The 26,979-nt window shown below is 39.8% G+C and overlaps 1 protein-coding gene across 2 annotated transcripts; it reads right to left on the bottom strand.

Annotated features, from left to right (window-relative positions):
* Positions 1-313: 313 nt before the first annotated feature.
* Positions 314-25,518, bottom strand: LOC127583629 (D(2) dopamine receptor B-like). 2 transcript variants are annotated; one of them, XM_052039803.1, is made up of 7 exons: positions 25,240-25,518; positions 10,232-10,341; positions 8,398-8,534; positions 6,650-6,846; positions 5,636-5,722; positions 3,550-3,889; positions 314-510 (listed from the first exon to the last, which is right to left on the bottom strand). In XM_052039803.1, the coding sequence occupies exons 1-7, from the start codon at positions 25,516-25,518 to the stop codon at positions 314-316; spliced, it is 1,347 nt and encodes a 448-aa protein (XP_051895763.1). The 2 variants fall into 2 exon arrangements, with proteins under 2 accessions (XP_051895763.1, XP_051895764.1); XM_052039804.1 differs by lacking the exon at positions 5,636-5,722.
* Positions 25,519-26,979: the final 1,461 nt, after the last annotated feature.

Raw genomic sequence — 26,979 nt, 5'->3', positions numbered from 1 at the left:
TAATAATTACATGAAAATTTTGGCCATGCAAATGGACTTTTCACGTTACAATGTTGACTATCAGTGTTGAAAGGTCAGGTGACATCACATATAAAGAGGCGCAAAGCCCCATCAGGTCCTTGATGAATGAATTCCTCTTTCTTCCTTCGTCCACTCCTTCATTAATCCATAATGACACACAACATAGATTCAGTTCATGTCTAAAGAAGAGTGTCCACAGTGTGTCATTGACGAGCAAAGCTATCTTTGTACACTTTCAAGGCAGAGCTTATCAAAGGGGAATGTGACATATTATATCCTTTGGGTAAGTTCTTTAGCAGTGGAGGATTTTGATGAAAGCTTTTCTGAACTCTATATTGAAGGTGGTATAAATGATTGGATTCACAGCACTATTGACGTAACCCAGCCAGGTGAAGGCACTGTACAAGGCTTGAGGGATGTTACATTTTTTACAGTGCTTGTTAAGGATATGGGTGATGAAAAATGGCAACCAACATATAATGAAGACCCCTAGAAACAAGAGAAGGAGAGATTAATATCCAGCATTCAAAGTTCACTTGAAATCTGATGAGGAGGTTGGTTGGATTCCTATCTTCTCCTGCCCATCTTCTCATCTGCCTCTGCTAAAAATCTCTGCTGCCTCTATCGTAATATATTCCATATCCCTTTCACCCACCAGTCCTGAGTCATTGTATAACATCTCTCGAGTTTCTTCTGACTCCGAGATGAGCAATGTGTCCAAATTGACCTATATTGTCAAGGCTGGTCTGCACCCTAGAGATGCAATCCTTGACCCTCGCAACAGTGATGGGTTTGTGGGGTGGGAGCCTGGTACTGATGGCCAGAGAGAACACCAAATATAATTCTAAAAGGAAACCTAGCTGACAGAAGATCAACACCTAAGACTCCTCAACCATTCACCAAATAAAGCCTATCCCTTTAAGTAGTTCAGAAGCAAGCCTTAACTCTCCAATTATGGCTTGTTTCTGCATTGATGCCCTGGATTGTCATAGGGCATCAGATACACACAAGAGTTTTGCACAAGTGCTGTCAAGATCTGCATTGCATGTTGTTGAATTTCACTGTGTATACTTTTCAGCCTCCACATCAATGAAAGCTCTACTTGGAACAAATATTAGTGAATAAGTTTTAGATTAAATTCCTTCATGTACAAGATTGTTGCAATACACAGAAGGAAGTTTTTAGCCCAGTAAATCTGATGATACGTATTGCCTCAGCACCATGCTGAAGTGTCAGGTTAGGTTTTGTGATAGAATGGACCTGGATCTCATGGTGAAGGGTCATGTCCAAACTGACCTAATAGAGGGCTGTATAATTAGAAAGGTTTTCAGTGAGAGGGCTGTAGAGAATATGGCTCCATTGTTGTAAACGAGGTTAAAATTATTTATAACAGCATATTAGACAGTAATAACTTTAATAAAGAATTTAGAAACTTCTTTACCCATGGACTAATTTGAATGTAAAGCTAACCAGCATAATAGTAATTGAGGCAAGTAGCAGAGATGTATGTGTGGGGAAACCATATAAGCTCATGAGGCAAAAGGAACGGAAATGTGTTGTGATCTATTTAGATTATTTAAACTGGAAGGAGGCTCATGTGGAGCATAAATGCTATCATAGACCTGCTGGGCCAAGTAACTTGTTTCTAAGTTATAATTGGTATCTAATTCCTTGCTTATGATGTTATGAACTGGTGGTATTCGCTATGTGGGTTTCTGTTCAAGGATGGAGATTATGATATTATAGCAAAGGAGAAGATGCAAAAAACAAGTTCTCTTCAGCAAAGAAAGGAATTGCTAATTTGTATGTTTTGCATTAACAACGTGTTTCAGAAATTCAAGTGTATGTCACCATGACTTTTGTAGCACAGCAAGAAATTTAATCTAAGAGCATTCCACTGACCAAAATTCAGTACTTAGTAAAGGACTCAGGCACTTTGAACATTTATGTTGGGTGCTCCATGAACTTGGTGCTCATAGACTCACAGCCCCAAGACCGGTGACAACAAATGTGTCATATCCACTTCGACATCCAAGGCCTGTGAGTGGCAATCAACCTGTGCACCAATGCAAGCCTTAACTGGGGAGTCAAGGCATTAGTTAAGAGGCACCTGCCTCAACTGGACTGTAGTCGGGGCAGCTGCAGTATTGATCTTCGATAGTTAAGTTCTCTAAGTATTTAGCTTGGTGATTGCTCTCACCACTTCTCCCCACCCTTGCTGCTGAAACAGTTAGGGCCTCCTATGGCATCTGACCACTCCCCTGGATCCCAACCTCTACCTATTGCTTGCCAAGTCATTCTCCCACCCAACCACTTGATCACATGTTTGACCTCAAAGTCCCTTTCCCCAACTATCCTTTCTTTTGATCTTCATGGTCCAGGCCTTACCCCATCTCCTGGTGAACCCAGAAGAGGAATGGCCTTTGTGTGTGCTTTGCATAATATGGCTCATTCTATCATGCAGAGTTCCTTAGACCTTGAGTGAGATAGAATATTGCTTCTGGTGGTCCTTGCTCAAAACTGGCAAGACCCTCTTTCCCCCCCTGCCAACCCCCATGACCCGCTATCCTCTGCTGGTTTGACATCTATTCATGCACTGCATCATTTCTAGGCTACTGCCTATGGAAATTACTCATGAAGCATCAATAATGTCAATGCAGAAGGTGCCCTATAAATCCACACAAACAATGCATTTGACAAAGCCAGCTAAGCAGCAGAAAGATCAGAGGTTATTCTGAAAGGCTAAATTGACATGGGGGTGGGGAGGACAGTTTGGTTTCTTTCTATGCCATTGTGTCTATCAACTTCTTGGTAAACACAAGTTCTTTACTTACTTGACTTGGTTTGAATTTTTAGGGTGGTAACCTCTTGTTTTAGATTCCTCACCCCACTTCCCAATTTTCCTGTAAATTCTTTTCATTCCTTTGCCATCTTAACTTATCAATGTCCAGACAAACACCTCCACCAATAACAAGGAAATCTTCAAAGGTTAGAGTTGAGACCTGTTGCTGGATCAGTTTTCGTAGATCCATGTTATAACTTGTGGGAAAATTCTTCAACCACAGAAACAGGATCCCTTTCTCCTTCAATCCTAGGATCCTGCTGTTAATTTAAACCCTTCCACGCCATTGTGACATTAGCGAGTCAGTGAAGATCCTTCAACTTTACACAAGCAAATGCATATCTCTATGACCCTCTGGCACAGTTTAATTTTACCCATTTCCTACAATGGTCAAGATTGCAATGCTTCTATTTGAGATCTGCAATGAAGTGTCGAATTTTAGGAAGCTTCCATATGTTCTGCAACAATCAGCAATTGGTTGAAACTTTCTAACCTCATTTCATGTCAGATCCAAACAGTGAGGGGGGCAGGTGACTATGACGAGGGTGTTGATGGTGGCGGGAATACTCTGTAAACACTGCAGATTCCTTCCTGTCCATGGTTAGCCATTCCAATTAAGAGACGTTTATATTACAACTAGTTAGAAACGGAAATGAGAGGATGAACAAAGACAGGGCAGTACTAACCAAGGACAATGGCCAGCATCTGAGTGGCCTTCTTCTCCTTTTGCTGGGACAGCTTCCTCCTGCTCATGGTCTTGAGTGATGTTCTTGTTTTACCATTCGGCATTGACTGGATTTCAAAAGCTTTGGCCGCTTTGCTTATGTTTTTGGTGTGCCCATTCTTCTCACCTTTCACCGGGCTGCCCGCAGGAGACGGCAGACTAGAACTAGCCCCCTGGTTGGAGGGAGTAGGCACAGCCAGCTGGCGGTTGGTGGCTCCCATTTTGAGCTTGGTCTTCTCTAGTGGGGGGCTGGCAGAAGACATCATCTCCATCTCCAACTCATCTTGGTGGTTGACAGCCTCCTGCACCAAGATCAAATGTCCCAAAACAAAACCAAATAAATATCCAATGTATATGCCACCCAATGAAAAGTAATGACAATTGAAATGGATCCTGTGAGGGCATGAGTTATAATTTTATCACATTCCAGGAACATTTAGAACAGGAAGAGGCCATTCAGCCCCAGGGCCTGTTCTGTCATTAACCCAGATACCTCAGCTTCATTCTCTGCCCTAGCCGAATATCCGTTAATACCTTGGTCTGTTGATTGACCTCCATCTGAGCAGTTGTCCCAACAACTGCAGTCAATAGCACAAATATTCCAGATATAATTTGTTGAAAGATCATGTTTAATTGCCTTCCAAAATGTCCAAGTTCCAATTTTAAGATTACGTTTCCTTGTTCTTAATTTCTCCATCAAAGGATATTGTTTCACAATATCTCATACATTAAATAATTTTCACATTTAAAATTTCAGAATTAAGTCATCTCTTAGATATCTATGCAAACTGATTTTATGTGACTTGCTCTGAGAATTTAACCATTTAAAGTATGGTTCCAATCTGATCAACCTGCACTGTGCCTCCAAGACTAACATGTTCTTCCTAGGGTTATTGGTGTCATCTCTCTAGGGTTGTCCAGGAGTCTCCAGGAGATCAGGAGAGCAGAGTGCTGAAGCACGTCTTTCCTCTATTCATTTCTAGTACCTCCCAATACTAGGAACCCGTGTTCCTGAACCATTCTGATGAAGGGTCATCAACATGAAATATTAACTTGATTTCTCTCTCTACAGATGCTGCCTGCCTTGCTGAGTGTTTCCAGTATTTTCTGTTTTTAATTCATATTTCCAGCATCTGATTTTTCTTTTGGTTTTCAATTAAAATATAATATTTGAGTCATTCTCAAATAAGTAAATCTGCTTAACTTCCAATTCCACCAATGTCTTTAGGGTTGCTGTCCTCAAACAAATTTATTCTATTTAGCAATGAGTTGAATACATCACATTCCAGAACATGGAAGAGAAACCGTTTCTCAGGGAGAGGCAAGAACAGGATGAATCTGTTTCTCCTGAGAGAAGAGAAGGAAGATGAAAAATTGTGTTCAACATAATGAGAACTTTTGCTTAGGTGAAACAATTTTCTATTGACAGTAACCAGAAACATAATATTAAAATAGTTTTCTGAAAAGCTAGCAGTGAGATAAGGAGACATCTTTTTAACCTAGCATGCTATTTTGATCGGATTCCATGGCTGAAGGATAGCAGAAGTAGATTCAACATTAAAATTGTAAAGCGAATTGGATCTCCCCTTAACACGCAAGATTTACTGGGCCGCAAGGAAGGAGAAGGGCAGTGGGACTAAATAGATGGCTTGTTCAGAGAGACACCACAGCACAATGTGCCAAAATGGATTCCAACGCTATCTGATTCTACGATTGAATTTTTAGAGAATTAAGTTTAAAAAGGAGTCAGATAAGGTATTGATGACATGCTCTGACTGGGTATCAGCACAATAGAAGTAGGAAATTTGCCCAAATTATGTTAGTTTGACTAGAAGGAGAATATTGATTCAGCCTGTGCTTACCTAAGGTTAAATCTTAGCCAATTGTGGAGCAGAAGAGCCAAGGTGAGTAGATAGTAAGTCCCAGAAGTTGGTCTCTAGGTGACCCATATTGATGTGCAGTTAACAATATAATTTCCAGCTGTTCACTGCTCTGGTTGCTGGGCATGACCACAATGTCAGCAAGAAGATCATATTATAGACACTCACCACTTTCTTTTTATTAGTGGGGAAGCTCCCATTTGATTTCACAATTACTGTACACAGCTTCACATCTTCTGGGTGGGTACATTTATCCTAAATGCAAAAATAAAATGCTTATTCCACCATTGGAAGGTGTCCCCATTATGAGTATTTTTCTAAATAGCCTACTATTTAAACCGTAAGTTTGGCAGAGGTAGTGAGGTATTAAAAAATAAAATACTTACTAACAAGATAGGAAGTGAGATATATTTGCTACATTGGACAATATGCCCTCAAAATGAATTACTTTGGAATATAGCTTAGTTGTAGCAGCAAGTTAGATGTTATTTTTGTGAAAATATCTCAAAAATAGAAATAAAATATATCTCCAGGTGATGGGTTTTGGTAACTGTAGTTGTGGGGAAGAATCCTGGGGAATTCTCTCCTCTTCCAATTATTCAACAGGATTTATTTTATTTGCAAACATACCATTGCAATGTAAAGGTACCTCTGGTCTAAAATATGTTATCTCAGCAATGCAGCACTTCTTCAATATATCATTTACAATTACATTGAATGGTGGTGCAGGTAGTAGAACTGGTTCCTCCGCTCTATTGACTGGGTTTGATCCTGATCTGCAGTGCTCTCGATGTGGAGTTTGCACATTCTCCCTGTGACCAGGTGCTCTGGTTTCTTCCCACATCTCAAAAATGTGTGGGTTGGTAGGTTAATTGGCTGTAAGTTGCCCCTAGTGTGTAGGGGAGTTCATAACCTGAGGTGGGGGGGGGGGAAGGCGAGGGACAGGGTGGAGTGGAGTTGATGAGAATGTAGCGAGAATAAAATAGATTAGGATGGGTAAAAATGGGTGCTTGATGGTCAGCATTGACCCAATGAGTTGAGGGGCCTGTTTCCATGCTGTATCTCTCTATGAGTCTAGAAGTCTCATGATAGGAATTAAACCCAAAACCATCACTCTTGTACCTAATATACAAAAAATAATTTTACAAATGTGCAAAGGATGCCTTGCCTCCAACAATTTACCTTTAATGGTGCCTGGATTTCTGACTCAAACCTGCTGCTTCTCTTGGTGTTCACTCGCTTCCTTCTTTTCCGTAGCACTACATAAATCTGCACGTACACCAACAGTGTGACAATGAAGGGAATGAAGAACGAGAAAATGGACGAGTAGACAACAAATTCAGGGTGGTGGATAAGGCAGGTGGCATCATTCCTGGTGTCTGCAATATAGAGATGGTTCAAAGATTATTCCCACATTCATTGAATGAATTTTGACCTTCACCAAACAGACATAATCCTCATAGTTTCACTAATGTGGAATCTAATGGGACTTTTCATTTAGGATGAATATTCTTTCTAAGCTAGGAGTTCCATTGGCCTTGAAGAATTGTGATTTTTCCTCTCATTACTAATTTCAGAGTTGACCTGCTTGCAAAATTCCTGTTTTTTTTCAATTAACTCATCCATTTCTGTTTAATTATCATCCATATTCTCCTTGGCCAACTCATTGTGACTTTATGTCCAAAGCTCTTTACAACCAATTAAGCCACTGCAGTAATGTAGGAAAAACAGTACTAAATTTGTGCAGAACAAGCTCCCATAAAGAGTAATGTGTTAATGAAGAGGTAATTGATTTTGTTTTTCTTGAGGGATAAATATACTGGCTAGGGCACCAGACCTGCTCTTCCTTGAAACAGTGCTAATGCGTTTTCCACATTCACCTGAGAGGAATCTTGATGAGACGTTCAACTCGGGTTTAACACATTGACCTACAAGCAGCACTTTTGATAGAGTAATTTCTCAGATACCAATGCCAGGCTAGATTTTGCATTCAGGTCTGTCGGGTGGGACACTTGATCCCATGACTGACCCTGAGGCAAGAATGCAACTGTTGAGTCAGAACTCGCACTGAGTGCTGAATGGAAATAGTGCCACACTATCTCGTATCGTGGTTAACAGATGCAATAGCATCTTACGTCACTGGACTGGCCCTTAGGGTCTGTTCATAAAATCATCGAAATAAGCAGTATAGAGGGAAGTCACTGGGGTTGTGTTAGCCATAGAAGAGCTACTTAAACTAATTCCACTTGTCTGAATCTAAGTCTGATCCGCAGCCTTACAGTTTAAGGCACCAAGTACTCATCATAAACGGAGTAAGTGAAAACATCCTAATAAGAATAATGATTTATTGGGACAATAGCCCTTTCTCTACTGCCTTTTAAGAAAACCTTATCTACCATTTATTAAATGACCGGCGTGACAAGATTACAAGTGATTTTTTTATTTGTTCTTGGGATAGGGACAGCATTCCAAAGTTGACCCCTAATGCCCTTCATTACGTGCCCTTGGCAAAGAAGCAGTTGGCAAGAAAAAAAACACTTTTTTGATGTTCGCAAATTTTAAATCATGCATAAAATGCAAATATTATTTCTTGAAAATGAACATCTAATTGTTATCATTGCAGAATAAAATAACCTCTCAAATAAGGAAACACAAGAGACTGCAGATGCTGGAAGCAAATAAATAAACTGCTGGAGGAATTCAACAGGTCAGGCAGCATCTGTGGAGGCAAAGGGTTAGTCAATGTTTTGGGTTGAGAAAATAAGGGCACTTATTTATCAACTTAAAGCCCCTCTGATCTTTTACAGGGCACATGGTTGACATTTGCATGGTCACATCAAATGCCATAGCATAACTCCAAAAGCTGAACATTTACATATAATCGTTACCATCACTATACAAGAAGAAGAAATAAAGCATATTATAGCTACCTGTCTCATTCAGTCCAAATAGTAGTGGACAGGATATGGCAAAGGACAAGACCCAGACAATGGAGATCATAATGGTGACCCTACGCTTGGAGCTGTACCGGGTATTATAGAGCATTGGCATGGCAACAGCGGTGTACCTGAAATATAAGACAGCAAATGGGAAAGAAAATGACAAGAACTTTATGCTTAGTAAAGCTTTTCATCTAACATTCTGCTCTATTTTGCTTTGCACTTTAAAATGCTTAAATATTTAACTGTGTAGAATTTAGATTTTCCATTACAATTGTACACCGTTATTGAAGGCAGGTAATAGAAAGGCATAAACATTTTAAATGTTGGAAATGTAAAAATAAAACAGTAAATGATACTCAGCAGAAACTGGGCAGTTCTGATAAAGGGACACTGACCTGAAGCAGTGACTCTTTTTCTTTTTCCACAGTGCTGTCTGACCTGCTGAGTATCTCAACCAATTTTTTTATATCAATTGGAATAAATTTTCATTTTCACTCCATCGACTGTCAGGACAGGTCACTCATCTATTTTGGAAGTGGCCAGATTTTATCAGAACAAAGAACGAGTCAGCTTGAGATCATGGCTGATCTGTTTTCTAAGGCCATCTAGCCAGTCTGGTTTTGAAACCTTTAGTACCCTTGGCTGCTTTGAAATTTTCTGTTCACATCCATGCACAAGTTTCTGTGGAAAAGTGGTCCAGATTTACACCAAACTTTGTGTGAAGAAGTGTTTCCTGAAATCACCCTGAAAACCTGGCTCCTGGTTGAATGTTTGATTTCTTGCTCTGGACTCCCCTCTCTCATTCTGAGAGGAAACAGTTTCTCTGAATCTACCTTATCAATACTTTTATTTATCTTAAACACCTCATTTCGATCTGTGGAATGACAATCAGATTCCATCGTAGGCCAGTTCTGCCACATCCCTGCTGAGGTGATTGAGGGGAACTTTGCCTTATTGATCCTTATAAAGATACAGTTAACAGTCACTAATGATCTCATAGAATGAGAAATTGTAGTGGTCTCATAAACCATTGGTTGGAGTCACCAATTACTAAGGTGAGCACTCTAAACTTATGCATAAACATAGATAGTATTTATCTAATACAAATGGTCTCCAGGTGTAGATTGTGATAATCTTCTCAACTCTCCCAGTTTCTATGAAACTCCATGTCAAGCATACTTTGAAACGTGTGGCTGGTGATGGTGTCTGGTGTGGTCCGCTGGGCATTCACTCAATTCCTGTCGCTCAGAGGAAGTATGTGATCATTGAAATAAACTAAATGCTCAAAAAAAAAGAAGCCACCTGAATATCATTTTAAACAGGTAAAATGAGAAAATCTGAAGCTCGTTAAATTCACCATTCATTCAGTTTGAGAATTTTTAAAACTTGGAAAATAAATAATGAAATCTAATATCATTAAATATGACATAACTGTCAAATCTAATAGGTTAAATTAAGGAGACTAAATGCTGTCTTCACTCTCTCTGTGAATCCAGTTCCACTCCAATACTTTTTACCAATAAATGCCTTTAAAAGTGACATATCAAACCACAACAATTGACCAACCACTGTCAGTGGTTAAGCAATATCAATTGCTCAAGATCAACTAAGGATGGGCAATAAATATTGGTCCTGCCATTGCTGCTCAGACCTTGAGAATTGATTAAAAAGAATACGAATTTCGGCACCATGGCTCTGTCACACAGTTACAACTGCAGCTGTAGACTTTTACCACTAGATGGGCCTGATACATTGCTGGAAACTTCAGCTGCCAATCAGTAGACCTACAACTGTAGAAATGTATGATAAATACACATGTTACCTGTCAATGCTGATGGCACAAAGATTAAGGATACTCGCTGTGCACATCATGACATCAAGCGTCACAAAGATGTTACAGTGGATCCTGCTGAACCTCCATTCTCCCACCACCTTGGTAAACAGAGATCTCAGTGTGAATGGAACAGTTGCAGTTACTGTACAAGTTAAAAATTATTTAATTTAAATAGCAGTCCATCACTTTGAAACACTTCGCAGTTTCTGTTGTCATGTAAGTAAATACAATACACATTTCTGCCCCAACAATGCACTTCAAAAACCCCATGACGCAATTACTAGTCTCTGTTTTGCTTGTGCTACTGGGAAAAGCCGAGAAATTTCTCCAGAACAACGCAGTGGGTGGAGGATAGTTACATATAACTTATGTGCGTCGAATTTATGACAGAATGATTACCAAGCCTGTTTGACAAGGAAATCAACCAATCATCTTTGCTCTGGCAGGCAATGTTACTAAATACAAACACCCCTGTTGCCTTTCAAGTGACACCGAGGGATCTTTCAACTGCTTGAACTCAAAGGCATAAAATCTATGGGTTTAGGCCCCATGATGAAGGACTCCTGCAATGATCTGAAAACCTCTCTGCAAACAGACTTTCATTTACATAATGCCTTTGATGACAATGTCTCAAAGCACTTCACAGCCAATGACGCAAGGCATGATGGTGAAGTCATATTTTCAGCAATCGATTCAAATACAGTTAGGTCTTACCAGCAATAATGGAATAGCAATCACATGACTTATTTAAGTGAAGTTGATGTAGGGGAAAAGATTGGCCAGTGCAACTGAAATAACCTTTATTCAAAGTGGTGCCATAGGATTTCCTCTCCATCTAACAGTGCAGAAGGAGATTGGGTTTAATGCCAGTGCAGGACTCTCACAGGAGCATGTTGGAGAACCAGCATAGATTTTGGGCTCAAGGCCCTGGACTGAGTTTTGAACTCATAACCTTCTGCCCAAGTGGTGTGAGTGCTGCTCCTAAGACATGGCTGACAGGCTGAATTACAGCTGCAATTTTCTGATTCTTATCACTGATGTGACGCATTGAGCAAAGGTGTCAATAAACTGAGAATTGAAAAACTATACAAGATAGAATATCCTTTACTCAGCTGAAGCATTTTAGTGACAAGGACTGGGTGATAAATTGTGTTTGAACACTGTCTGTTCAGCTGTGAGATTTAATGGTTGTCAAGAGACCTTGCATGAAGCCTGATGCATTAATCATTCCTTCATGTTTTATGTCCTTTAGGTTTCTAGCTGTCATTTAAAGTAGGTTTATGGTGAAGGCACTGGTAAACTCAGATGCAGTTTAATCACCACAGAGGGTCATTTTCACTTTGAGTAATGGTTAGACAGAAAATAGTGGATCAACTGCATGTTATACATTCTTCTAGATCTATATTTTGATTTTACTTGCTGATCGGACTCCACCTGTTGACCTACTCGGTCCAAGAAAGGTTCTTTATGATGGGTGGTTTCATCCAGTCTCATTAAAAACAAGTTACTGGGAATTAGAGTTAAATTTACAATATCACCCATTTTCAAACTTCATTTACCTAGTCCCATGAATCCCAGCTGGGAGCATGGGCTCTGGATATTTCAAGTAAGTTCTGTTCCTACTAACGTAGGAACATCAGTATATTTCTGTCTCAGATATTTCTGATATTTTAATTGAAACAGTGGTTTTTGGAGTTGCCAATGATCAAGTTGTGCAACTGCTTTATCTTTGAATCTTTGTTTTAAAGTGCTGTATGAGAAAGTAGGATCTACGTTGATCTCTGCTCAAGTTAAATTAAATGCATTACCTCTCTCTTCCTCGGTTGTGTTCATTTACAGCTTGCTCACTTGCCCGCTCTTTATTTCTTTCTCTTCCTCTCTCATTGTTTTTCTCCCACTCTCACTGTTATTCTCTCCCTCTTACTCTTTCTCTCTCTCTTTTTCTCTTTCTCTTCCTCTTCTTATCCCTCTCCCTCACTTTCTCTCGCTCTTTCTCTCTCTCACACACACACTGTCTCACTTTCTCTCTTATTCTCTCTCTCACTCTTACTCTCACATTTTCTTTACCCCTTTCTCTCTCACACTCTTTTCCCCTCTATCTCACTCTTTTTTCTCTCTTTCTCACTTCCACCCTCCCTCTTTCTCTCTCTCTCTCTCTCACACACACACACACACGCACACATGCACACACACACACACACACACACACACACACACACACACACACACACACACACACACACACACACACACACACACACACCCTCTCTCTTCAGGGAAGATATAAACAGCATGAAGAAACAGACAGCTGGGTACAGTTGAGCAGATGGAGGCCAATCCGTATGGGTATAGTGAGTAAGGGTACAGGTGGGGGTGGAGGTGGGAGTGGCGTTGGATGGAGGGGGCATTACTGCAGCTAAAGCCCAGAGGGGCAGGTCCAAATCATTGGAATGCCAAAGGATGGTGGTGGTTGGGGATGGGAATGCGTATGGTGGGACTGAGGAGGGGAACATTATTGTTAAATGGGTAAAATTGTGCAAAGGTTTTCAAATAAGAAACCAAATTGAATCTTGTGGAACATTTAGGCTGGTCTCCAGAGAGATAGGCTCTGGACATCAAATAAATCGCCTAATCATTCCTCTTAGAAATTGTGTGAATACTATATATAAAGGAGAGAAAACTTTGGATGGGGAGGGACTTGAATCTGATAGAAATACATGACAAAGTCAGGAAATATATGTGTGACTGTGACAGGTATTACAGAAAGGGCATGCAGAGGAACAGGCTTTAAGCTTTTTGATATTATAAGATAACCAAGTGCTTGGTTTCTCATTGTGTCAGTGCATATAAAGTCTCACTACTTTCTCCTCTGGTCCTTGTCATGTTCAGAGGATTTATGCTGCCCAACCCCGTGGATTTGTTGTTTGTCTGTCATTTACATTTATTCAGGCTTCTTATTGATTAATCTGGCTCAGGGGTGTTCAATGGTGACAATAGATCATATTATTGCTAATAAAGCCTGTGGAATCTGTGGAAAGCATTTGATGCACTGCATTTCATCCTGACCTCCAGTGCTGCCTGTGTGGAATTGTTCTTGTGACTGCATGGGTTTCCTTCAGCTGCTCTGGTTTCTTTCCACGTCCCAAAAGCAAGCAGATTGGTAGGTTAATTGGCCACTGTAAATTGTCTCTTGTGAGTAGCTGAGTGGTAAAATCTGGGTTTAGTTGTTTGTAATATTGTAAAAATAAACTGAGATTTGAGTGGGATTTGCATAAATAGCTGTTTGATGATTGGGGAGGACTCAGTGGTCACAGGGTCTGTGTCCTATGATTCTATTTATTATTAAAGAAAAGGAAATTGATATAAATTTGAACTTATTCCTGATAATGTGGAATTAGTCTTCTATGCAAGATATGAGGATTGTTGCAATATTCCAAAAGACAGTAAAGCAAATATTTCGTATAGTTCTTGCCCTGTTTCTTTACCTAAATGAAGTACTTTACAAAAGACATCTAATGCAATTCAATGACAACCACCAAATGAATGTTAAAAGTTAGGTAAAATTCTGTCTCCGTTTACAATGCTATGTTGATCAATGAGTTGTTGGTGGCCTCTGATGATTGTAGTTTACTTAGAAAACTGCCATTTTAATGGTTAGAGGAAAAAAGGCAATTTCTCCCAATAAAGGCAGGGTAATACCATCAGAAAATTGTACTATGTAGAGGGTAGTTACATACGGGGTAGATGCACAAAATCAATCAGTCATTTAGAGCAACGTTATCATCAGGCTTCATTGACAGTGCAATTATCCAATGTGTTTGTGAATAGTGTCATCACAAAACAACTTTGTTAAAATACTCTTCAAATTTAATGTTAACCATGGCTTTGCTGGCATCACTACATTTTTGAGTCAGAAAGTTGAAGTCCCACCCTAGAATCATGAGCACAAAGATCTAGGCTGATAGTCCAATGCAGTACTGAGGGAGTGTTTCACCATTGGAGGTTCTGTCTTTTGAATGACATGTCAAATTATAACCCTCTTCTCCCCCTCAGGCAAAGATGCCATAGAATTCTTTTGGACACTAGCAGAGGAATCAACCTCAGTGTCCTGACTGATAGCTTGCCCTCAATCAATGACACACAGAAAAAAATCTGTTCACGTTCACATTGTTGTTTGAGAGACCTTGCTGAACACAAACTAGCAGTTGCATTTCTTATAACAGTGACTACTTTTCAAAAATACTTCATTGGCTGTAAAGTGCTGTTGCATGACCCAAGAACAAGTAGGGACTATTTAAGTATATCTCTTTCTTTCACAGAGATGACTGCTTCCAACCACACTCTTCTACTTAAGGCATCTGTAAAAAATCCTGAGAGAATTTCCTATGACATTTGTGCAATGTTTTAAAACAAAAACAAACAAAAAATTCTTCCTTCTTTATCACAAAAATAATCAGCCCAACAATATAGTCAAAATCTTAAAATATATTTAGTAGATTGTCTGATACTTTTGACTGTATAATCACTATATGTATTACCACTGGACATGGAAATGTCCCATCAAATGCACTTCCCACACCTGAAAGTGCAGGAAATTGCATCTCAAATGTATTCCCAGGACTTGCACAGTTGGGACAGGATTAGCTTAAAAGGAACAACTTAAAAATAGACTGGGTGTCCGGAACTGTCATGCTTATTTATTTCTGACGCTGATAACATGGTTCTTCTCAAAGCTTGTATGCAGCTGAGAATTTACAATCAAGTTTCCTTTATTTGCAAAAATTAGGCTCCAACTTACTTTGAGCACATTTTCATCAATTAGCTCTGGTTTATCTGCAGAATAATACATTGTCCTTATTTTGGTCTAATTCCCTTTCTTTTGGAACAACAGTTCACATGATTGAGTATAAAACATCAGTATCCCTAATTCCATGCATTAAATTTATAACACAGTAGCTTATGAACCAGTGGACTCTGCTTCTGAAATTCATTTCATTGAAGGCAATAGGATAGAATTTTGAAGTGGAGTTCAATGTGGAAATGTTGCTCTATTCTATATTCATTGCATCTGACCAAAGGAAATGTATTTCACCCCCACCCCATCCCATCATATAGGTTCACCCAATGACATCAACAATGTGCAGGTAAGAAGTTAAACAAAATTTAATTTCCCATCCAGGTTGTTTGCTTCTTGGGAAGTCTCCCAGCCGCCTCCCCCCCCCCCCCCCCCCCCCCACCAAGTTTTGGCCAACATTCCTTACTCATTCAGAACTACCTAAAGAACTAGTGTAATTAGTCAATAGTAACTTTAGTGCTTTTGAGATGTTATGAGCTCTAACCAGCTGCATCAGAGGTCCATGAACTGCCTGATGCACCTTGAAGTCTTTTGGTGATACAATAACGTATAAATGCCAATGATTTGGTCTGTCTAATGCTTCTTACTGCTGCTCCCATGATGTCAATACTAAAGAGGCTCGGGGTGCCCAGTGTGACCTTGAGTTTGGACTGGCTTCAGAGCTGGAACAGAACCGGTGAACCTTAGGAGTACATGCTTCTAGCTGGATGGTTTCCCCATCAATAATAACACAGACTGGGAAGACACAATAAGGAAAGCACAGAGCATAAGTTATATTTCCCTTCAATATGTATTAAGATGTTCACAGTACAAAATAAGCACTATTGTACCTGTTTATTGAACTTTGCAGAACGTAATTAATTATTTCAGGGTGACTACATTTCACCTGTTTTCAAATATAAATGTTCCTTACTTTGATGACAATTATGTCTGGTGATAAAGGAAAATACTCATTTGGATAAATAATTATGCATGAAAGGTTTTCATTTTTGATTAAGCATTGGATTACCTGATATTATATTAGTTGAATTTAAATTAACAATTTTCACAGCAGTTTTGATGGATACAATGGGAAATTTATGCCTGTGTTGCTCTGATGCTATTATGCATCATTTATAATGCTGTCAGCCTGCAAAGGCAAAATTAATTCTGTCTAATCGGAGTATTTATGCTGATTGTATTGCAGGAATTTCAGGCCCTAATAGATCCTCTAAGCAAATGGCTCTCTATGTCTGTTGTACAATTTTCTTCTTAAATTGCATAACTTCTTCTCCATTACATAATTCTGCCACATATTAAGGTTTGGAGCTCTGTGCCTATCACTGGATTTACATGCTGTTAATTGAGAGATGACTAGACATGTACGATTCAATACAGGCACTTTGTTTAGAGTCATAGAGTTAAACAGCATGGAAAGAGTCCCTTCAGCCCAACTTGTCCATGCCAACCAAGTTGCCTACCTGAGCTAGTCCCATTTGCCTGTATTTGGCCCATAATCCTTTAAACCTTTCCTATCCAAGTAACTATGTTTAAGATTTGCCCCTTATTTTTACAAGTTGAGCTATCGCACTGCTCTCCTCTCCCATTTAGACCACCATACGGCTTCATCAGCAGCTTATCACCCTGCCAACCCTGGCCTCACCCTGTCATAGATATTCCCTTTGTCCCATCCAACCCTTTCCCACCCTTCCTGCAGCTTAAAAATAGTCTTTTCTCTCTCCTCCAGTTCTGATGAAGGGTCTTTGGCCCAAATATTTATTGTTTTTGTCTGACCTGCTGAGTGTTTCTACCTGCTTATTTCAGATTTCCAGCATCTGAAATTTGTTACTGATTTTCAATATCAGCTTTCCCTTTACTCCCTTTCTCCCTTAAGCTTTCTCTTAAATGTACCTTTGCTATTTATTTTAGCTACCATATATTGCAAACTGCATATTCTAACCTCTTCTCTAAGGTCTATAATATCTTATGCTTATTGAGTTTAGCTTTGGCCTGAGCCTCAAAAGTGAAAACATCCTCTCTGCATTCACCCTGCCTTTCCACCTCAGAATGTTAACTTCTTCCATTAGATCACTCCTTGACCTTCCCTGTTCTAGACAAAAGAGCGTCACTCTATTTCATCCATGGATGCTGCCTGGCCTGCTGAGTTCCTGCAGCATCATCGTGTTTTTCAGCATCACTCTATTTGCTCTTTCCTAATAATTATAAACTCTCAGTTCTGTCATCAGGCTTTCGTACTTTCCCCAATCTCTTGGTATCCTCCTTGCAACGTGGAGACCTTGAATGTGCACACACTGCCCAACTAATGATCAAAATGTTCAAAACTAAAATGCTGCAGATATTGGAAATCTGAAATAAAACAGAAATTGAACATTCATTATTGAATTCACTAGTATTTCACATTTTCAGTATTCTGTTTTATTTATTTTCTTTTAATAGTTTCAGATTTCATTCCTCTGCTCTAGTCACACCTATAAGCTTTATTCACTTAACTATAACCACCCTATTTCAGCTGGTTCCACCATCATATTTCATTCATTCTCTCCCACCTTACAACCTATCACAGGCCTTTCCTTTTCTTCTCTCTGTCATTCGCAGCTGGTCTTTGCCCAGGATCATTAATTCTGTCTCTCTTTCCATGGATGCTGTCTGACCCACCGGATATTTCCAATATTTTAGTTTTCAAAGGTGTATTCTCTCTGCTTCTTCATTCTGCACTCAAATAATTTCCCACACTGTCATTCTGATCACACTCAATAGTTTCCTGGTCCTTTCCTCAGGGTCTTTTGTCCAAATGTAGAAATACAATGGGATTAGCTAATTCAACATAGACCAAGGATTAAACCCAGAATACCTGGCCTGTATAGCTTGATACCACAGTTCCATCCTCACTTTACAGGCTGTGATTATACCTAGTTAGGCCATAACTGGTGTAGTGTGTTCAGCTCTGGTTACCATATTGCAGGAAGGATGTGATAGCGTAAGACATAGTGCAGAGAAGCTTTGGACTCTATGAAATGTTATAGTCTTTAGAAGTGAAGAAGGGGCTGTATTATCAGCTGCTTTTTCAGTACTCAAAGGGTTAATGCTTGCAGAGAGGCAGCATCTGGGACATTCAGTCCCTGTGCCACACTCAAAGAAATAACTAAGGAGAAAGAATTGCTAAACAAAAGATCGGAGTAAAAGAAGGAACAAGAATCGATGAGCAAAGTCTAGAATTAATGAACTTTATGTCCCACCTATTAATCAGGTGATTAATTTTATTACAGGAGGCATTTGCAATGAGAAAATGGAGCACAATGATTTGTTAAAAAGCAAGGTAACCTTGTCTGAAACTCCTTTTTAGCGAAACACAGTTGAAACCATTAGTGGTTGATTAGGCTGTCAGATGTAAATCTGCCTATTTTCCCCGAGAGAGAACACAGAAGGATCCATCACTCAGGAAACAGCAAGCTTACGACCCACATCCTGCTGGGAAAAGCGTGATTCAAGTGTAAATTTTGAACCTTTTCCTTTTGTCATTTGTTTTCTCCCCATCTCGGATCTGAGTAATAATTCAGAGTGCGATTATGGTAACAACCTTTCTTCTCTTGGCTCGGAGCAACCATCTCCTACTATCACACCGATCTATTCACAGCTTTATCAATTGGGAAGCAACTGGTCTGGTTTCCTTGAAGACCCATCTCACTTTTGAAGCACATTAAATAGATTAAAGAACAAACAAGAAAAAACATAAATTGACTAGCTGAAGTCATCTGGAAGGGAAAGAAGCCATTTTTTCGATTGTTAGGTTTAATCTAAACCTGTTAAGCCTGCTCAGAGAGTTAAGTGGAAGGGCTGACAACAAGTATTCATGCTGTGAATGCAAATTTGAGAGCTCCCCTTAAAGAGGAGAGGATGGTGTGACAGAAGAAGGGAAACTTTGCTCATTTGATAACATTTAACCCAATAACATTCTTGAGTGGAATTGGGAGCTGTGAGGAGATCACAGGATCACAAGATCACAAGACAAGGGAGCAGAAGCAGGCCATTCGGCCCATCGAGTCTGCTCCAAGGAAAAGGGAAAAAAAGAAATGAGAAATGGGGAATGGGGGGGGGGGGGAGAGAGAGAAAAAAAAATTCTAATCCCAATTTCCGGCCTTATCCCCATATCCCTTGATACCCCTACTATTTAGATATCTATCTATCTCTTCCTTGAATGCCCCCACTGATCTGGCCTCCACTGCTGTACGTGGCAAGGAGTTCCACAAATTCACCACCCTCTGGCTAAAGAAATTTCTCCTCATCTCTGTTTTGAAACTGTACCCTCTAATTCTAAGATTGTGCCCTCTGGTCCTGGACTCACCCACCAAGGGAAACAGCCTAGCCACATCTACTCTGTCCTTTCCTATCAACATTGTTGATGAGTTACGTTGAAGAAGCTTCCCAATACTCTTGTTCCTAGACTTAGCAGAGAAGTCAGTTTACAGGCCCAGGGAGAGCATATCTGTGGTTGCTGGCCTTCTATGACCTTGTCTACATGCAGGTGATGTTGGAGAGGGAAGAATGTGTTAAGCCTGAATGAGTCTGCCTGGAGTGGATGGTTCAGGATACAGAGCAATGGACACAAGGAACAGCATCTCACTTTTCAACCTTTTTTAATTATACATTTTCTGGGTTCTGGGCTTTGCTGGCAAGACCCATTGCTGATTGCCCTTAAGGAGGTGATGACGTACAACCTCTTGACTTTAAATCCTTCCTGACTCACTGGTGATTTCAGATAATGATTTTGCTATTTCCATCTCTACCAGATCCGGCTTTTCTTTCCATAATGGGCCCACTCATTCCCTTTGCCTAGCACCCACCTGCACTAATTCCATTTTACTTTCCCCATGTTCCCATCAACTCCCCCCAGATTCTACCACTCACCTACACACTAGAGGCAATTTACTGTGGCCATTTAACCTAACACTCCACATCTTTGCAATGTGGATGGAACCTGGACCACCTGGAGAAAATCCATGCAGTCACAGGCAGAACGTGCAAACCCCACATCATCAGCATTGGAGGTCGGGAGGTCACTGGAGCAGTGAGGCAGCAACACTACTTGTAGAGCTGCTACTGCCTGACACACCTTCCCTTTTGTTGTTTCCTCCCTCCCCTTTTCTGTGCTTCTTAAATCTTGTATTGTCTCCATTCCTTCCCACATTTGATAAGCAGATATCAACCTGAAATGTGACCTGTGTTTCCCTCTCACAGATGCTGTCTCGTTCCACAGTTTTTCCTTTCTTCTGCAGGTTATGAAGGGTCTGACTGATACATGGGCTATCACTTTATCTTATGTTTTAGTTTGGTTCCATATCATTTAAAAAAATTGATATAAAGGGATGTGTGCTCTAGAAAGGCACTTGTTGTTGTGGGTCCCAATCATTCTCATCCCATTGGCTTCAAAGTGATGAAAATCACAAGAGTTCTGTGTTAAACAGAAGATCCATTCAGAAGTTATCCCTGATGGAAAATCACACTTCAAGAAGAAATTATTTTAATGTTTTATCGTCATTACATCCATCACATTGTTTCTGAGATTATCCTGCCTTCTCCATACTGTGTAGACTCCAGGCAAGAACCCAAGGCCAATGCAGACTTAACTAGCAAAATACCCTTTATGCCCAGTGAACCAGTTTATTCACCCAGCTCTTCTCTCTCTCCCTCCGCTCTCTCTCTCTCTCCTTCTCTCTCTCTCTCTCTCTCTGCAGATGTGTATGCTTGTCTCTGAATGTCCTCTTCTATTTGTCATTGAAAAACTGGTTCATGAGACATGAGCTGGACACTCACTCAGGTGGACACTGGCCGGACCTGCCAGCAGTCTAGCCATATAATGTATAGGGATCAGTATCCTCAATAAATTAGATTAACTGACGGAAGATGTCTGTTTGCTTTAAGACATGACAATAAATCATGGAACCTAGTCATCAAACTAATGGGTTGATTCAGTTTGTGGCGGACATTAGTAAGCTTTATATTTCTTCTTTCTTAGATATGCCTGACATCAGGAGATGCATCAGATTAAATCCAGCTTTCTATGGTGTTGTCAATGGAGTGATCTCCCAGACCTCTGGGTTAGTCATATAGAGAATGGAAATGGAAATCACACCACGAGAACTTTAGAAGACTAAAGGGAAAGGATAAATTAACTTCTACCATCCAGGGTGAATCTCTGTCCCTCAATTCTCTATTCCCCCACAAGCATGACTTCTTAAGCCTCCTATTTCATCTTATTTGAGCTTTATTTAGGTTTTAAAATTCTCATCCTTGTTTTCAAATCCTTCCATGGTCTTCACCCTTCCTGTGTCTGTCTCTATCCCTAGCTCTGCAAAGCACTGAAATCCTCAAATTCTGGCCTCTTTTACATCTCTATTTTCCATTTCCTATTTATGAATATTCTTACCTTGGCCCCAAGTTCTAGGATTCACTTATTTTTTTGACATTCCTCACAACCCATCTCTCTGAACAAGTTTCTGGCCATCATTTCTAATAGCTCTTCAAATGTCAAATTTTGTTCAATAATGTTCCTATGAAGTGGCTGGAGTCTTTTACCTTCTAAAAGGTAGTGTGCAAGTCATGTTATTGTTCTTCAGATGTTCTTGCTATATTGTAACAGCCTTTTGCAAAAGACTTCCTTCTAATCTACCTAAAATGCCATTACTAGTGGAACAAAGTTATTACCAATTAACACAGGATCATGGTAATTATAGCACCAAGGGAGGCATTTGCCTTGTCTGCTTCAGCTTTCTCACAGAAAGTTCTTTGCTACTTTGTTCTTTGTTCTATTTGTGACTTTCTTGGCTGTAACCTTGGTAATTCCTCATTCTCAAGCAACTGTTTACATTTGAAAATTCACATCCACTGCCATTATAGACAGAACACATCAGATTCCAACAACCCTCTGATGACATTCTTAACACTTCCACTGGCCTCTCTACCTTAGGGGGAACAGTAGTATTGTCTTAACAGCTTGTAATCCAAACTGTGACTTGATAGTTGCAATTCCCAACTTACTATAGTTCCTCGCTGACTTTTAGCAACTCTGTAAGTTAGAATGTAATGTTGTTCTTAGGGTTGCATCAAACCAAATATCTCTGTGTAAAGAAAATTTATTCACTTGCCTAAACCTCGATCACTAAGATGAATGTGCTCTCTTTCTAGCTGTGTATTTTTCAAATGTTACCAGAGAGATCTTATACTAAGTAGTTATTAAATTGGAGAAAGGAGTTGTCATTGCATTCTACCTATGAGGTTTAGCTGCAACTACTGTGGAAAAGTGAGGTGCTGAACTAAATTCTTAATAAACTTATTACCCACAGTGCTCTTAACTGCTTTATATATATAAAAGTGAATGGCCTTCAAAAGTACTTCAGGAAATGTGGAGCATGGAGATGTGAAAACTCTATAAAATGCAAGTCTCTCTTTCTAACTGCCTGCTGCCATAGTTTGAGCATTAGCATCCAAGGAACATAGAACATTATAGCACAGTACAGGTCCTTTGTCCCATGATGTTGTGCCGACATTTTATCTGCTCTAAGATCTATCTAGCCCTACCCTCCCACATAGCCCTCCATTCTTCTATCATGCATGTGGCTATCTAAGAGTGTCTTAAAGGTCCCTAATGTATCTGCCCCCACAACCTCTGTCGGCAGTGCGTTCCATGCACCCACCACTCTCTGTGTAAAAAACTTACCTCTGACATCCCGCCATACCTTCCTCCAATCACCTTAAAATTATGCCCCCTCGTGTTAGCCATTTTCGCCCTGGGAAAAAGTCTCTGACTGTCCATTTGATCTATACCTCATCATCTTGTACACCTCTATCAAGCCACCTCTCATCCTCCTTCGTTCCAAAGAGAAAAGCCCTAGCTCACTCACCCTATCCTCATGAGACATGCTCTCCAATCCAGGCAGCATCCTGGTAAATCTCCTCTGCACCCTCTTTAAAGCTTCCACATCCTTCCCATAATGATGCAACCAGAACTGAACACAATACTCCAAGTGTGGTCTAACCAGAGTTTTATAGAGCTGCAACATTACCTGGCAGCTCTTGAACTGAATACCCCAACTAATGAAGGCCAACACACCATATGCCTTCTTAACATCTGTATCAACCTGCGCGGCAACCTTGCAGGCTCTATGGATGTGGACCCCAAGATCCCTCTGTTCCTCCACACTGCTCAGAATCCTGCCATTAACCTTGTATTCTGCCTTCAAATTCAATCTTCCAAATTGTATCACTTCACACTTTTCTGGGTTGAACTCCATCTACCACTTCTCAGACCAGCTCTGCATCCTATCAATGTCCTGTTGTAACCTACAGCAACCCTCTACACTATCCATAACACTGCCATCCTTCATGTCATCTGCAAACTTACTAACACACCCTTCCACCCTTCCAAAGAATCAGAGATGTCTTTCCATCTCTTGTTTTTGATCAAGCTTTTGAAGCTTTCTTAATGTCAGAAAGTGGACAATACCCTGAAGGACAGGCCATTCAGCCCAACTAGTTTTGTGCTGGTTTTTATGCTCTACTTCCATCTCATCTCATCCTGTCAATGTAACCCTTAAAGTTCCTTGTTCATCTTTGAAAAGATTCTTCTAAACTTTTTATTTGAACTAAACACCTGAAGTTTATATGGAAAATGGGAGAAACCAGATTTCACAAAGATAACAGAGATTTAGGGCAAAATAACACATATTTTGAAGTTAAGAGAGGTTTTTTTGCAGTGGAATGACTGAAAGGGTTATGAAATGTGGATTAAGTAATAACTCAAAAGGAAACAGTCATATATTTGGATGGTAAGGTTTTTTTAAGGTTCCAATGAAAATGCAATGCAGTTGTACTTGGGTACAATTCCCAAAAGGCATGGCAGAGGTATGATGGACCAAATGACCTCTTTCTGAATGGTTTATTTTATAAAGAGGATAATCCACTGCCACTTGGAAAATTAACAAACCTACCATTGCCTGAGAAAGTCAAGAAATGTTCCATTTATTTCAAAGTATTTCAATGGTCCTTCAGAAGCAGAAGGTTTTGGTATAATATTACTATGCATTAATTATTCTGCCCCTTTTAAGACTTCTAAGTACTGGCAGTGAGCTCCTAGAAGTGATTTTATATCAATTGACACTATTTAATGAAAGAAGTAGAGGATTGTCTTACAGAAGATTAGCTTCAAGAGCTGGACTCTATTTGAACTACTACTTCAGCTGTCTTAAACTCAGAGTGCAACATAGAAATACTGTAGCTATATTGGTGAAGGTTCCAAGTAAAGGATTCACAACATAGATTCTGATGGGTGCTTTAGATACCAATGATTCAGGTTTGCATAAAGACTAGGTGGCACTTTTTGATACGGTAGATCAGTAACAATGATATGGTAGAATTCACTGTCCCCAGTGTCCAAGTAATACTGATTTAAATTTCATCCTAGTGGGAGACAAACAGCAGCAAAGTCTCTCTTGAATAATCATCTAAAATGTTATGTATAGTTTGAGGTATGGACACATGCATACATTTGTATCGTATGATAAAAGAAGTGAGAGCACAACCTTTTCAAAAGCTGGCAAATATAAATTCCTACATGCACCCTAACAAAGAACATCCCAGTGGTGAAATAGATTGTACCATGATACTATTCAGTCCCTTTCCTCCACAGGATTGCTAAGAGTGATTTTCAACTGTTTCTTGTCCGCTGTTAAGAATGCTCCCTCCTCGTGGCCTGATGTGTTGTGACCTGTGGAGTAAGGGTTTATGCCCTGACTCAAAAGGGGAAAATCAGTAGGGCTGTGCTCCTGACATCGGGTTTTCTCTCTGTACAGTTTTCAGACTGATCCTTTAATATTCTGTGAGTCCACATCAAGATTCCACCTTTACTGAATTTACCATGTAGCTTCACACCAAAAACAATATGTTAGTTTTTTAATCAAAACATCATGAAGTTCCTTTGGTCAATGGTGGTGGATAGATAGCACACACAAAGGTTGCTAATAGGTATTACCTGCCATTCTTATGACCCAATGAATCTACCCATTCATTGGAACTTCATCAAAATATCCTACCTCCTGCACCTCCTATTTAAACAAGATTCAGTTTAAGGTAAAAATATGCACCTTACCTCCAGGTAAACTACCCAAGGCATTACCAAGGTGGCTACAAGAAGGTCTGCCACTGCCAAGCTGACAATGAGATAGTTGGTAGTAGTCTGTAGGGCTTTCTCTCTGGATACAGCGATGCAGACCAGCACATTGCCAAATACAATCACAAAGATGAGCAGAGTCAGGAGCATGGCATAATAGTTGTACTGGTACTTCTTCTCTGTCTTTGTGCCATTGATTGCTTCTGTCCAGTTTCCATCATAAGTCTCATTGAACACAACCACGTCAAAGGGATCCATGGATGATGAGTAGATCCACCTTGTGGCCTAAAATGGAGATGGGACAGTCAGTTCAATGAAGTGTGGACAATGAATACAAGGCAATCAACTAAAGGTGAAGCAAAGTCATAAAGAGAAAATTCCAGCATTGTTACATTGCTGCTTGAGAAGAACTGGTCCATTTTCAGAGTACAGTGCGTGATGCACTTAATCACACCAGCTGAAAAATGGTCTGTTTCAACAACAAGAGAATTGTTTTTTTTTTCTCTTTCTCTTTTCCTCCAACAGAACTAGAACGATAAATCCATGATGGAGCTGTTACTGGCACCTGTGGTGAATAACAATTGCATACAGTGGGCATGGACTTCTTGCTTACATCCGTGTATCTATACAGTCATGAGACATTAATATTATTGACCAGTTCTGTAGTCTCCCATAATAGCATCCTGGAAGTAGTGGAGTAATGAGGAACTCAAACAAATTAACATTAATAAAATTTAGTATAAGAGAAATTAATGGATTGAAAACATAAATCAGAAGGACTTGATGATCTCCATAGTAAGGTTTTGAAGCAGACAACCATGGAGATGGTGGATGAATTGGTTGCCATCTTCCAATATTCCAAGATTCCAGAATGTGTACCACAGGTTGGAATGAAGCAAATATAAATTCACTGTTTAAAAAATGAGCGAGAGAGAAACCAGGGAACTATAGACAAGTTAGCGAGGTATCAGCAGAAAGAAAAATGCTGGCATCAATTATTACTTGACAACAGGGCACCACAAAAATAATAATAGGAGAGAATCAGGAAATGGAAATAATATTTCACTAATTATTAATGTTTCTGGGGGTTGTACCTTGTACAATAGATAAGTGTGATGTGGTATATTTGGACTTCCAGAAGGCTTTTGGATAAGATGCCAAATGAGATTATTAAACAAAATTAGAGTGGAATGTATGGGGTGGATGGTGTAATATACTGGTGTGGATTCAGATTGGTCAATGGAGAGGAGGAATAAATGGATCATTTTCCATTTGGGAGGCTGTGATTAGTGGAGTGCTGCAGGGATCAGTTCTGTGGCCCCAGCTGTTCACAATCTTTATCAATAAGTTGGATGAGGGGATCGCGTGATTATACCCAAGTTTGCAGATTATACACCTTGCAGTCTGGGCTGTGAGGAAGGCACAGAGAGGTTTCAAGGGGATGTAGACCAGTTAAGTGAATGGACAAGGGTAAGGTAGATAAAATATAATGTGGAAAAATATAAGGTTATCCACTCTGGTAGAATAGAAAGATAGATTTTTTTTGAATGGTGAGATTTTGAAAGATGTTTGTGTCTGGAGGGACCTGAGTGTCTTTGTTCATGAATCACTGAAAACTGTGCAGTTCATCAACCAATCAGGAAAGCAAATGGTATGTTGGTCATTACTACAAGAGGATTTGGATATAAGAATAAAGATTCTGTTGAGACTCATATCTGG

The sequence above is a fragment of the Pristis pectinata genome, chromosome 27, assembly GCF_009764475.1.
Source record: "Pristis pectinata isolate sPriPec2 chromosome 27, sPriPec2.1.pri, whole genome shotgun sequence".
Taxonomy (NCBI): Eukaryota; Metazoa; Chordata; class Chondrichthyes; order Rhinopristiformes; family Pristidae; genus Pristis; species Pristis pectinata.
The sequence above is the reverse complement of the archived record's forward strand: the minus strand, read 5'-3'. Positions and strand labels throughout refer to the sequence as shown.